Source organism: Orbicella faveolata, unplaced genomic scaffold, assembly GCF_042242905.1.
Source record: "Orbicella faveolata isolate gen_17 unplaced genomic scaffold, um_ofav_v1 contig_34, whole genome shotgun sequence".
Taxonomy (NCBI): domain Eukaryota; kingdom Metazoa; phylum Cnidaria; class Anthozoa; order Scleractinia; family Merulinidae; genus Orbicella; species Orbicella faveolata.
Window position 1 is genome coordinate 1,884,466 of NW_028301563.1, and position 15,053 is coordinate 1,899,518.

At 38.3% G+C, this 15,053-nt stretch overlaps 1 protein-coding gene across 1 annotated transcript; it reads right to left on the reverse strand.

Annotated features, from left to right (window-relative positions):
- Positions 1-312: 312 nt before the first annotated feature.
- Positions 313-15,053, reverse strand: LOC110058754 (uncharacterized). Its single transcript, XM_089272024.1, has 7 exons — positions 14,741-15,053; positions 11,717-11,744; positions 10,961-11,068; positions 9,447-9,540; positions 8,325-8,393; positions 6,940-7,592; positions 313-5,838 (listed from the first exon to the last, which is right to left on the reverse strand). Exons 1-7 carry the CDS (start codon positions 14,963-14,965, stop codon positions 5,768-5,770), a joined length of 1,248 nt encoding a protein of 415 aa, XP_089128150.1. The 5' UTR covers positions 14,966-15,053; the 3' UTR covers positions 313-5,767.

The window sequence follows — 15,053 nt, forward strand, 5'->3', positions numbered from 1 at the left end:
TGAAGCATGTCACACATGCTATAGCTGCACGCAGCCAATCAGAAAAGCGCACATTTTTAGCATTGTCTCTAGACCAATCAGCAGTGTCGCTTATCAGGGAATGAAACTGCACTTGATAAAAATGCGACTACGCGGAGTTTTGACATGTGAACCTTTGCGTCGTGGGATATAACGTGATCGGGTCATCCTAGTTCAACATTCTCGTCTGTTTCCTGCATCATGCGAGCTCTAGGTGTTTACAAGGAACGTCTGGAATTGAATTTGTCAGGACTGTTAGCATCGTTTGTGCCTGACCATGAAACAGCAATCAAAACAAGTAACAACTGAACTTTATTTCAATTTTAGATTAATAGCGATCGGAAACTCCACGAAACCTGCCTCTGCCTATCGTCTCGTTTACATTAATTAATCTTAGGCCATTCAAGGGCAGAGCAGACATATTTTAGGAGAATTAAGGGGGACTTCACTTGTTAAGAGCCCGTAAGTGCTTCTTTAGTTTCCCGTAACTGATTTTAAGAAAATCGGGATTACAACTTCTAGAAAATAAACATTCACTAAATATATGTTTCTCTTCATTCTGATAAGACAGCTTACGATTGACTGCGTAATGTGAATGCTTTTACCACTCGCTGGATTTGAATTAAAAACCATCCGTTCCCACTTCAAAGATTTTTCAAGTGAAAATAAGGCGTTTTTTCTCAAGTAGCATTAAATAGAGGGACATCTCTTGACGGGAGACCGTGACATTAAAGTTATATATTTTATAAATATAGTATTACGCGAAGTCGGGTTTTCCATAAATCCACTTAACATTACTGAATCACGCGAAGAAAAAAAAACACTTGCTCTAGAACTTCGTACTTTCGTATTTGTGTAATTATAACCTTTGAAATCAGAATCGTAAGTCAGCTGCAAAACTGCATTTAACAGTTAGTGCAATATAGTCAAAACTAAACCACTGAGATTCACAGGAATCGTGTCTATCGTATAAGAGTATCTAATTGAGCAAATTAACTGCTGTCACCATTTACGTCTTCTTTAAATTCCATCAGTCTACTTTTTCCGTGACTAATCTGACCTTTGCACATATTCACAAAATCCGAAAAAAAAAGATCGGCAGCTTGACAGATCTACCATCGCTTTTAGGTATTGTTATCGCATGACGAAGTAACTGTTTCCTCTGACTAAAAAATACAATGTTTCAAAAGCGGTTAAAAACTGATGACCTCTAAGGGTGTGAATTGTAACGTTTAAGAAAGTTTCCGTCTTTGTCATTTGAGAATAACTTCCAGTTGCCGCGTTTCTTTCCTTTAAGTGTTTCCATCTTCATTTTTCCGTTTCTGCTAAAGGCTTCCCGAATTCTTTTTTTCATAGACTGACAGACTGACTCCAAATGAACATGAATTCGGCCAGCTTTCAGAAGCTGTGCTACCCGAAGCGTGCATAAAACGAAATAAACACCAGAAATATCCAGGCTAAGAACTACCAATATATGGTACGGTATGCAGCTTAGAATCATGGGAAAATATGCCGGGAGGTCGTGGGAAAAAGCGGCAAAGAAGCCCTTCGCAAAAACCTTTGAAAGACGCGTTTTCTTGCTTGTCCTTGCTAGAGCATCTATGCTATAAACCGAATCACACAGGCAGACCAGCCAAGCGAAAAGAATGCTAGAGTTGAAAGTGTTGATCTCAGACAAAAACCATCCCGTCAAAATCGAGTGCACTACAAACAGGTCCCATTGTTTAGATACTCCCCGCGCCATCACAGTTGGAAAGGAACTTTGAGTAAAATCGTCGAACGGATGAAATTTCCGACGGAACTGAGAGTTGTCGTATAAACTATTCACTTCAGCACGCACGGTTTTATTCAGTAAGTGCAAGTTAATCTCTTTGTTTGTTGCTGTTTTCCAATTCTTTGATTTGTATCATTGTGTTGCTGACCAATGCGTGGACAAGAAATGGTTTTCGTTCTTGTAAACGTGCAAAGTTCAGCGCTGTTTGTCAGGAATGCATTCCTTGTTTCGGAACGTACATTAACCTCAGCTCAGCTTATTAAAAATAAGTCACTGAATGCATTTTTTCTTTTTTAATGTTTCTTTTGTTGGTTTCCGCTAAATTACGACGTAGCGGTGCCATCAGCCACTAGTGTAATCCTTCAGTCTGGCAGTGGAGTTTCACTCCTAAATTTCACCTTCCTCACTGATCGCTTACTCCTGACAAAGAAGATGGCTTTAATTTCTCTATGGTGAATACTATAGTGATCACAGAAAAAAAAAAATGAAATTCAAAAAAACTGTATAAACGTTCTACCAAATCCTGCCTACCCTGCAACGTAGCAGAACTGAATAGAGATTTGCAGCCGCAAACAAGCCCATACTCTGATGCCAAACTCCAAAACAGTCCCCGTTCTTCCAAGAGGCAAGTAAAACGCGAGATTTCGTGGACAATTTCAATTCCCTTTTGATTCAGAATTCCTGCCAATTTACAAGTGTCTAAATAAGTGTTCCACGAATTCTGTAAAATGCGCGAAAAAAACTAAACGCAAACAAAATACGCCCGCGCCCACTTCAAGGGATATACAATTTACACGAGATTACAAATGCTCATTACACGAGTAATATGTTAAATTTTGTCGGAAATATTGCGCGACTCAAGTCAATTGTTTTACAAGAAGGGCGTTGTTGGGAAATGTCCCAAGAAGCTTTTTTTCGGACGATTGCGAAAGAACTTTGAAGAATGCAAACATCTATTCATTTGTCTAGACAAAATATATAATTTCTCCATAATAAATACAATAATTATAGACAAGCATCTTTACATTGATTAATTAATATTGATTTAAATACTGATTAGCCATATTCGATGCGAAAAAATTCCTTACTGCACGGAAGGAAGTTTGGAGAACTTTCCATTCCTTGTTCTCTAAATACCTTTAGCGGATTTTTGAGTTGCTTAATTCGGTGATTTCCCATCCGCTAAAATCATTTTCTTTTCGATTCCGTGTATCATTTTGAAAAGCTGCCCAAATGGGGCGGGGAAAGAAGTGTCATCTAATTTTCAACATTTGGAATATTGTCGATATCTGATTAATACTTTACCTCCCTTGTCGGAAAAAATAGCAACAACGATGTCGCTTGTCGTATCCAGCATTGGTCGTGTTTTTCCGAATTCAAATACAATCAACGTTTCAAAAATACGGGTTGTCGTGACGATCTGTCAACATTCAAAGCGAGACCTGTCATCGTTTTCTACTACAATACAACAAAAAAGTAACCATAACAATGTTTTGATCTCGCTATTTTGTTGATGTACAAAAAAATTGTCCATAAATTTATATGAAAGAAGCGTCCTACGAATATGACGCAATGACAAACGATTGCGTTTAACTTGCCATTTATAACTACAAGCCGTAAATTGTACAAAGGCTCTTAACTTCTGAAATACTTGACCTTTGAACAGTCGATATACGACTGCCCACTGTTTCTTATCGAAACGAAAAACGCCGAGAATCTGAACTAAATGGCTTACAGGTGAACGGTGACCTGTACTGTTGTGTACAGTAAACTTTATCGGGCATGGGCTGCAAATGAAGCCGGGAGTCATCGCTTCTGGGCTACCTTAAGGGGACACGCCAAACTAGTGCGAGATTTGCACAGCACTGCGGTAACAAAGGGTGTTAGAAAGCAGAACTGGGTCAACCAGAATTTTTTAGAAAAAAGACTACCCAAAAAAACATGTCAATTAAAACTGCGAAACAAGCTCTAACTGTAGAAGACACACTGAGCAGCTAACAAATCCCAGCTAACTTAAAGTCTTGCGTCTATGTCTTTGGCTAAAAGACTCTGCATGTGGTTCATAAACGGTGAGCTTTGTACAATTTTCTTCATACGAACTTCCCTCTTCGTCTTTCGTACTTTATTCCCGGGTTTATGCGAAGGGCGGCTCCATGTTACACTTTGTGCCAAAAGTCCTCCGTTCTTTGCTAGGCTCGTCAGTGTCCAGGCAACATGAACGTACAGTCTACCGGACTGTAGAAGTCGTATAACCCTAAGCGAGCACACTAACAGGTAAACGCCATAAATATCCAGCTCTAAAATAACCAAAACATGGTACGGGATGAATGTTACAAACTTGACAACGGTGATAAAGTTTGCCAGAATTGTCCCGGACTGTCCACTGAGAAGTAGTGACGCCCAGCTGGAAGAATGTTGAGAGTTTTTACTAGTCCTCGCCAAGGCGTCCATTATGTAAACCAAATCACACAGGAAAATGATCCAAGCGCATAATAAACTTGAATTGTAAGTATTGATTGTCGAGAGCAGCCACCCAGTCAAAATAGAATTTGTCACATACAAATCCCAGACGCGGACAACCATAACAGCAAATGAAGCCATTGCGAGGTTAATTCGTGCGTCTTCGAACGTTCAAAACTCCACGAAAGTTTACCGCTCGTGATTTAACTCGAGAAACAGGATGTCGACAGGCAGTATTGATAATGCCATTCATTGACGGCTTTTTACAACTTCACCTTGTAAATTTAAATATTGGCACGTGAGTGGTGAATGGACGGTCAAAGTCCGGCCGCCCTGATCATCAGCCCATGAGAGTTATGTCACGTTCCCACCTGCTGTCTGTTCGACTTGGGAGGCGTGACGTGTCCAGTCATGTCCCGTGACAACTGCACTGTTGTTTCAAGATCTATGGCAAATTCACCGTCCTTGCAACGGGATATCACGGTAAAACGGATGAAACAAGTCGTTTTCAAATAACATCATCCGTTTCACAGCGACACGCCGTGCAGTTTTTGGCAAGATTTGTCTTCCTGCGCTATTCCGGTAATTTCCGTGACCCGTTTACCCCAGTTTCGAGTTTGTGCGTAGGTTACACGCTGTTGTTTTGAAAACAGCAAACACTGTGGCATAGATCTATTTTTGGGTATCGCACAGTTGATTTCATCCGTTTCACAGCTAGAAATCGTAGTTTCGGCCAAATTTGTACTTGTCCGCTCTTTCCGGTTATTTCTGTCATCCATTTCTGAACTTAAAGTCACACATCAGGTCAGATAACTCCGACCTATAAAGTACTTCAAATACAATATATATTTCTCAGTCACTTTACTTTGTTGTATCGCTGTACATTTTCTGAGTCTGGCCATATGTTAGCGAGTCCGTATGGCGAGTCAAAATACAAATGACGAGCTTAATAAAACGAAATGAGATTTATAATTCAACGTTTTTCTTTTTCGAAAACAAGACTTTTCCCATGCTCTGCAACGCGTGCGCTCAGGAGAACAAAGAAGAGTACAAGCAACCTGTCAAGCCGGTTCCGGGTGATTAAAATACTCGTTTGAAGCGCTTTTTGGACTGTAAACACGAAGAGCAGTTTCATCACAAAACCTGAAGAGTCAACCGTTGTCTGTGGCCACTTGTCTGAAACTTTTGCGTCTTCCAAATATTGTTCAAATAACAGCATAAATAACACATGGACAGAATGAAGACTTCAGCTGAAGAGCTTGCAACATTTATGAAATCTAAATCTAAATAAACCATAACGAAACAGGAAACAATTTAAGAAAAATAACAAGCTTGAAAACGTTGCCAATATCTCTATTGAACTGTAACACAATGTTCAGCTGATCGACAACAAAACGTCCGTTTCGTAATACACGTACTTTTGGAGTTGTCTATGTTGTGTTCAGGGGGCAAACTCATGATAATTACGTGAGATTTTTTCTTCCTTTTTCGTAGGTGTTGTGTTAATGGGACATTTTATGATGAGTACATGACATTCAAAATGCCCCTTCCTCTTCCAGCGGTTGGTGTTCTTGTGGTTTCATTTCCTGAATTTATTTTGAAAACAAATGGAAAAAAGAGGAAATTATCAAGAATACTTCAAGCTAAATCAAGCTAAATCAAGCTAGACCAAAGCGATCCTCAACTGAGTTCGCTATGGATTGTACGTGTTGAAATGTTTCGTCTTCCGTATAATTATAAATCCGACCAGAGCTTCCGCAATCTTTAAGTGCCACTAACCCCCCAATTTTTTTTTTTTTTTTGCTAATATAAATTTCCTTTTTCTCCTGATCACCACTGCGAAAATATTGTATCGTTGTAGCTATTTTCGTTAACTTGGTATGAATTATCAAAGTTTGTTAAATCTACTTTTTTTCCATGTTCACGGCCAAGGAATATCGGAGAATGGAACGAGTTGGCTCGACGTCATTTCGGGAATAACAAAGTTTTGTTTCTGAGAAGAATGTATGCGAACATGCGATAATGTGTGTCAAAATCGTTGCAGAATGCAAGGAATATGTGTTGTAATCAGGGAAACTAGTAGATATTATTAAAGGAAAAAAAAAATTGGGGGTTACTGGCACTTTCACCCGGCTCTTTCCCTTTTAGCTTGTTGTTACATCTTTGATGTTTATCTATCTTATCTGGTAATTATTTGTTCGGTTCGCAGAAAAGAGAGACCCCATTAGAGGGTCTTGATATCCCATACCCATACCGATAATTTCTGAAAGTCCTAAATATCCTGCATCCCGTAAATTTAAAGTTCAAAAACTAACAATTTTCCTGCTTGATATTTCGTTTTATCTGACTTAAATATCCCCTGAACCATTAATTTGTTCCCCACAGATATCCCGTATCCGAAAAACCCCTACGAAAGACCTCAAAAGAGATAAGAAAGAAACAAAAAACAGTACTGACTAAGAGTAACCGCATTAAATCTGTGACCAAATAAAATCTCAAAAAAATAAATAAATAAATAAATAAATAAGTCTGCAATGACAGTCTGTGAAAGGCAGAAGTTAAAGAAATGCTTATGAAGAGAAAGGACAGTGACGATAGTCATACTGGACGACATTGGAATTTTGTTGTGACTAAATTTCAAATGAAGGGCATGAAGAGGTTGACTACGAAACAAAATAAACATTTACCTGTGGCCCTTGTGGTGCTGAAGCAGATTCCACCAAAATTATTCTTCCTGGCTTCCGCATGGAGCCTGGCCCTACCAACCCCTGCTAAATGAGGAGCATTCACACCTTTGGAAGTGGGCGAGGTCGGCTGTCCACACACATTAGAGACGGCAGCTACATCTGGTTTAACATTCTCAGCTAGTTTAAGTTTGTTTTCCATTTCGGTCACACTGAAACCACTCGTTTTAAATCGCGGGTTGGTGTCCGTAGGCGGGGAAGGTGGAAAATCATTTGTGTAGCTGTTACTCGAGACACAAGGTGTGACAAGGTTCCTATCACCGTGACCAACTTGCGTTATGTATTGTTCACTAGATGTCTGGCACACGGGTGATTGTGAAGGGGTTTGTGGAGCTTCACCTTGCATCTTCTCAATACAATATTGGAATATCGGGTTCTTTGGTCTGGACACACCATACCCAACAGAATCTACCTGAGAGAAGTTTGAATCATAACGTCCTTGTTGCTGTGATGAACTTGAAATTGCACCTTGTTGGACACAGTGACGGAAGACAGGGTTTGAGGAAGGTGAATATTGCCGTCCATGAACGTTTTCTAAGTTCGTGTTATATCCTTGAGACGTTGCACACATTCTTGATGGCAGTTGCATTCCAGGACTGAAATTAAAGTCAAACAATTCCTGACTTCTCACAGCCTTCTTGTTCAAAAAAAAAATTCAAACAGAAAGGTGATGAGAAATATATGCACCTGTAAGCCCCCCCACCCCCCCCATCCCCCTTGGGGGGGGGGGGGAATCCCATATAAAAAGGACGGGCATGTTCGTCGAAAATTTTGAAAAGATCCCCCAACAGATACTAAGATCCTGCTTTGTGGGCGTGGCTCGAATTTTTTCATCCCTAAGACATACCAATACTTAAACTACACATTAGCTGACACTTCCATTATTTCTAATCACCATAAATCAATTGATTGCCAAATATCTCCTGTAATATTTTTTCGGGCACAATACCCTAAAAGTTACCACAAAAGCTCCCAGTGTGGACGTTTTGAGGCTAAACACCCTAAGAGGTATCAAGACCGCCCTTTTAACCCCTAAAGGGTACAATGTGCACCCCCATTCTTTTTAATGGGAGTTCCCCTGGGGTGGGTGGGTGAGCACTTCACTACCTCAGGAAAAAGTCTTAACTAGAAATCAAAATTCTCCCTCCCTCCCAATATCACAAGAACACAGTCACAGCCAGTATGGAGACGTAATATTGCAATGGTACATGTATACTGTTAACTGACCTTTTCAGCAATACAGTGACCATTTCGAATTCTATTGTTTCATATAGCTATTATGGGATGCCCAGGGGGCAAATTAGTCTTTAATGACTGCAGTATCTTACTTTGAACTTCTCGAAGCAGCTTCTCTTCTAAGTTGACGCCTGTAGCTTTCTTGTTCTTCTGGACTTAAACTGAAAAATATTACTTGACAGATCAGTCAGATATGAATATTAATTATCACCAAGATTCAGAGGAACAAGTCAAGAAACCCTACAGTGTGAACATTAATTAAATGGAGGCTTCATGTCTATTGAGCATTTTTCAAGTAATGCTATTTATAACATGAACTACTGTACAGTGTGCAGGGAATATGATGTATGTCTCACAAGGTGGTAATCTACTACCAAGGATATTTACTTTTTCTGGATAAATCCTTCTTTTGGAACTAATCAAACAAAAGTTTTCAAACAGTACTTTCATACATGTGCTGTGGTACGCTTTACATGTAAAAATATTTGACACAATTGAAATATTTGATTTTTTCCTATTGTTGAGCCTAGTTGCCCTTCAGAATGGAATATTCAACCCTGATATGACATAAGGTAAAAGGTAAAGGTAAAATCTTTATTTAGACACGGTATTTCCTTCAGGACTATACAATATTTAATTTAAATAAATCTTACTACCTAACTAATTTAATATTGTAAATAACTACTAGAATAAGAGAAATGATAAAAACCTGCTTTACAAGGAAGCCGTGTATAAAAACAAAATAAAATTTATATAAGACCACTGTCAAAATCATAGTTCTTCAACTTAGATTTAAATTGATTAAGGGAGAGCGATTGTCTAATATTCAAGGGCAGACTATTCCATAGTACAACTCCGCTGTAAGAAAGACTTCTTTTACAGTAATTAGTGTGGGGCTGTGGGATAGCAAGTGTACTATCACTATCTCTTAGCTTATAAGTCAAAGTATCGGAACGGAAGACAAAGTGTGAACAAAGATATTCCGGAACCATATTATTTACAATCTTGTACATCATTATTGATTTATTAACAAGGCGTTGACAGTCCAGTTTAATTCAGTTGACCATCCTCAACAACATGGATATGATATGGAATAATAAACCTGATGACTAACTTATGTGGTTTTGATTTCAGTGCTTTACCCTTTATAATGAATATTGTGTGATTAACCCATTGAAGCATTTGCTAAAAAGGCTGATTACAATGCTTCAAACCTTAAGGTGTCTGTGACTGACTGAGGTGATGTCTGATGGTACACAAATCTTTCAGTGTTATTCTGGATTGATTGCTGAAGATTGGTTTGTCCATCTGTTGGAGGAATAGAAAAATCCTGAGAGTTAGATATGCAATGTTTCCCTTTTAGTGAATTTACAAAACATGCAAGGATTTAGGAATGAAACAAACAAACAAAACAGGAGATTAAAAAAGTAATGTGCAAGTTTGAAATAATTTCTACATTTGTAATTATAATATTTCCTAATGATAATTATACATTACTTACACTTTAAAAGTTTGGACTGCTTTAATTTCAGACAAAAAAGTCTGAAAATATAGTTATCCAAAAATTAAATGCCTGAAATTGTAATGTCTGAATGTATTGGATAAAATCCTTAACTTAAATTACATAATGACAAGAATTTTCCACTCAAAATACCATAAAATATATAATGCAGTTGAGATTACTGTGAATTAAAAATACATAATTTTGTAAATGTAGGTTGATCATACATTTGGCCATATTACTTGGCTTCACACTAAAGCTTGTAAGTATAATCTAAGTGCACTTGGAACCTACTTTGAGTGTGAAGGGGTGATAAAAATGTACTTACTTGGACTTTACTTAGTGACAATAAAAAAGTTTGTAAATGCAGTTCAAAGAAGCCTAAGTGCCCCGCCAAGTATGGTCTACACCACACTTGAGAACACACTTGACCAATAGGAAATGGAAGCCAACTGAAAGCGATGTGCAGTGTTGCTACAATTCTGATGAACAGACCGATAAAAAACTTGCTAAAATTTCATTTTCAGAGACAGCCTAAACCATCATTTTTCATATCATCCGACAACAAAACAGTGGTCTTCAGCAAATTACAAACCAGCTGCTGTTTCAAGTTCCAACCAGGTCATTTCTTTGCACTCGAACAACTCTGCTGAACATTGGACAAGTCACACGGAAATGCATTTTCTCGGTTAGCTAAAGCCCTACAACAATTTCTTTGCTGAAAACTACGTTGTTGAGCCATATTCTAGAGAAATACAGAAGATGTTGCTTGTCCCTTTGTGTTACCCCTATTCCTGTGTTGCTCTTTAGCAACGACATAACTATATGCATTTCTTCAAGATTTTACTGCCGAACAGTCGAATTTGTGATATGTATTCATGACTGATTTTACTGAGAAAATGCTTCAAGTAATATACTTTGTCATCCAGTGTGAAGCCACGTTTTCTAAAGTGTGACTTGAGATTTTCAAGCGCACTTGAGTCTAGTGCTCACTGGAAACTAACTTAGCTTCGAGTGTGAGGCCAAGTATTATTGAAACTAAGAATGGTGCGGGTTATTGTTATGCTCATTTACATTATTTCCTTTATCATTTGGTTTCATTGGCCCTGAAAAGCCCTATTGGGAGAGTGGTCAATTAAGATATTTATTTATTCATTTTATTGGAAACATGCATAACATTTTCTAAAACTGTTTGCATTTACTTGATGATCAAACTGAAGTAGTTACCATGATTGTCCCAGCTTTCAGAGGGTTCCTGTAATTCCTCTGTCCTGTGATAACTTGGCACAGAAGTGTTTCCTTTGAAGTAGAACCCATCTTCATCCTTCTCACTGCCTGTTCACATATTATGCATGTACAAGTAAGTAAACCTATATTATCAAATGAGCAGAATGAGTACTGGTGCTACTGATGTAAGGCTAGAGGTAAAGGTTTATGTAAAGGTGAGGTCTGTATGAGCCAAGTGACCCATCAGGCAGAACTTATCCCAGTTTCTGTGGCGTGAAGTGACTAGGAGTATTTCTACTCCCCCTGGATGTGGGCTACTCCATTGCAGGGTTATCCCAAGCATTAAATTCGCTGCTACCCATTTATACACCTGGGTGGAGAAAGACACTGAGAGAATGAAGTGTCTTGCCCAAGAACACAACACAAGGCCAGGGCTTGAGCTCGGACCACTCCATCCAGAGTGGAGCTCACGATTCCAGTAGCCATGAGGCCACTGCACCTCCCCCCTAATGCTAGAAGGGCTGATAATTATATGTCCCCCACCCTCTTTATTAGAGGAGTAAAGGCTCCACCCACCTCCCTCATTGTTCATTTATGAACAAGGGAGGGTTCTTCATCTCTTTGCCTTATTCCTCTCCCATTTTAAGCAGTCCTGGATATGACATTGATTATGCCAGTTTTCAAAATGTATTTTATACAACCCTTTTCAGCCCAGTTAGTACTCGTTTTAGTACGAGTAAAAAAATAGTTCCTTACCTTTGTAATTATACTGCTCAATGACAGACTGAAAAATTAAAATAGAATTGATGTAGTCAATAAAATTAATATAATTATATAACATTCTTATAGACAAGTTGTGTTTCTAGTACTACTGACATTAATTTAATTCTGACAAAGGAATTTGAAGTGTTAACTAGGAAACCATGTACTTCAGGACAAGTTTAATTTCACTGATGGCAATCCTCTCGCAAAGGGTTCACAAGGCCATTCAAATTCTTTGTTTACAAGTGACGCCATCATTTTCTAAAACCCAAAACTAAAGAGCCACCAAAGTTTTTATCCTCACCAGACATAAGAGGGGGTAAATTTATAACTGTTAACAACTTTTGAGCTCAATAGCTTGCTTCGTCTGGAAACAAGCACACTTTGAATTTCAGAGTTATGGCAGTGTGTGACATAAAGCTACGAACCCATTTGTCAAAAAATATATATACTTATCTCATGATTTTTAGCCTTTCTAGAAGTTAATTAAAAGTATTAGGTTAAGTGCATATTCAAATGTTTACTTGATCAGTTCAGATAATCAGTCACCTAGATAGCCAATTGAAGTAAGTTCCAGATGTTTACACCATTTTCCAGCCACCATGTTGGTGTACCATGAAGGCAGGCAGTACACCAACATGGCGGCTCCATACTTGGCTCTGTAAATTTGTATAAAATACTTCAACGAATATTTGAAGTTTGGGAAAACATTCAGACCTAAAACCTAAAGCAATATAATTTCTTGACTTTATCTACTGAATGATTTTCGAATATTTTTTATAGCGTGACAGTGCAAACGAAGAATAGGACTAAAAGGATGCAATGACTACCTGGAAAATGTGGATCAAAAATCACCAACAAACCACAAAATTACATGTACATGATGTATATGTACAGCATGTGATGCAGTTAAGAATATCCACAGCAAAGTGTTTCTGTTTACTTGTTAACTAGTGCTAGTTGCAAATAAGAAAATATGTAGTAAATAATTTATTTATAAATGTTTGTAAGAACTAGTGAGACAATCTCAGATAGTGCAGAGCGCAATTGATAGCTCTGGTACAATAGTCCCATAAGTACTCACCCCTACTCGGTTCACTTCCGGTTTGTGTCTACCTTGGTAGTCTGCTACGGCTTTTCCCCTTTGCAGTGTGTATGTTTCAAGGTTGTATTTTCATTCAAGGTCCAAAAATTACACACAAATTAATTACTACTGGTGCTTTAAGTTGATTTTCGTTCATTTTAAATTCAACAATACGCTGAAGCAGCAAACGTGACAATTTAGCTCTTCACGCCAACTTTGTAACTTGATACTTTTGTTTTCCTCGCAAAGCCATGTAATATGAAACCCCTGTTTTCTCCAAAACATACGGAAGATGTCCTTGTTTTTTGGAGATAAATGAAAGAAAGTTAAATATCTGATGCAGTGATGAAGAAACGGAACAGAGACGATGTTTTACTAAAAATGCAAATTTTTACCGATGAACAAGAACTAATTTAATTATCAGATAGTCACGAAATACCACTTTCTTTTCCTGTTGCCACCTTTGTTGTTAACAATAAAACAATTCAAAATTAACACACAACGATATTGATGGCTGAGAAGCTTTTCAACGAAAAGTATTGAAGATAAACAGCGCTACTTGGCCGAAATGAATGAGTCTCCTCAAAGACTGATTAAATTAATTTGCGCTTTCATTAGGTGCCACGGCGTCTGCAGCAATATTTGAGCATTTTCCTGGTTTCTTTTGTTACAAATTCACAATTTGCGGAGTATTAACGCCACTAACTTGAGAACTTTTTGGTCTCTCTTACAGACACAATTAAGGCAAGAAATAAACAAGTCACTAAGGAGAAGCAATATATTTGAACTCTGACAAGCACACTATTGTAGATTGAAAACAGCAGATGATATTTGTTGAACCGACCTGTTTGTAATTCTAAAAGCTACGCAGCCACAGTAACGTTTCACTTTTGCACAAAAAAAAGGGACAACTGGCGCTACCTGAAAAATAACTGCGTCCTTGGTCACATGACACGATATATAAAATACTGCATGTAAAGATAGTGTATAACACTAACAATGCTAGAACGCATGCGTCTTACATGTTGAGCTCTACCATAAGGAAAACCACTCAACATTTGTGTGTGATTCCGTATGCAATGTATCCTTCACCTAATATAGAAGCCACGAACCCTAACTAATCTACGCATGCGTTTAGGGCAAATTAGTTTTGTTCTAAGGAGAATGGTACCACAAGGAGAGCAAGGGGTTACCTGAAACAAATATATAGCTTTGCGATGTTCAAAGTTAAGCGACGGCGATGGAATGTGTTTTACGTAGAGTACACATGTACCTTTCCCACCCTACTCCCATTACTTCCTTGCCTCTAGACTAATTAATTAATTGAAATTAATTAATTAAACAAACATTAAAGTTTACACCTTAGCGCCATAGGGCCATAGCGCCATAGCGCCATAGCACCTTAGTTCCTTAGCGGCAGGCAACCCCCATAACCATCCCAATAGTGCACTCTGCACTAAAAATGAACACAAGCATAATTCAGGGATTAAAATGGTGACAAAATAAACAATTCATCTTGTTGCAATAGCTAAACATTTCTTTTGATTAGAAAAAAATAAATAGTCAGTGGAGGAGGGGGGGTGGGGGGGAGGTTCTAGCCTATTGCATTCCAAATGCAAATGAACATGTTAGAAATAAGAAATATGGCAGCAATCATTTTTCAGGCCAGAAGTTGACACGTTTGAAGGAGGCTTTGTAATTAACCAGAGAAGATAACAGAGAACGTGCACGGGTTATACATTTTACTGGAATTCTCGCTTTGCTGTTCATGTAAGCTTCCGTGTACATGTCGGTAACAGGTCAACATTAATTAAGTTAATTATAAAAATAAATGATATATGAGGTGAAACGAGTAACATGCAAGTTTTTCACAAATTTTAAAAACAAAAACGCACGATTTGACGATTTAAGACTGTACACTGTTCTACACTTACCCTATCAGGACACCTGCTCACATGATGTCGAATTTCATGTCTCAACATAACATGTTTAGCGTTGAATGGGCAAGTGACGAAGTCTTTGTCAGGATGGTTTTGCCGGCACTTCAGAAGATGGTGTTGAAATCTCTTTGCCCTTATTCTATGAGACTCGTCGAAGGGACACACCATTAGCCTATCTGGATCCCAGCGTGACCAGTCTTCGGGAGCAGACCACGACATTTTGGGTTCCTTTTCAACCAAAAGAAAAGACTCTCTTCCCCTATATCAGCTGTTTTCGTCTGTAAGCAGCTGTTAGGCAGACATAAAG

Bases quoted from the DNA above. Each gene is read 5' to 3' on its own strand.
- LOC110058754 (XM_089272024.1), bottom strand. From the start codon at position 14,965: ATGTCGTGGTCTGCTCCCGAAGACTGGTCACGCTGGGATCCAGATAGG. The intron at 11,069-11,716 runs GTAAGGAACTAT...ATATGTGAACAG, and splicing joins TGAGCAGTATAATTACAAAG to GCAGTGAGAAGGATGAAGAT. The intron at 9,541-10,960 runs GTAACTACTTCA...TTCCTCCAACAG, and splicing joins TGAAAGCTGGGACAATCATG to ATGGACAAACCAATCTTCAG.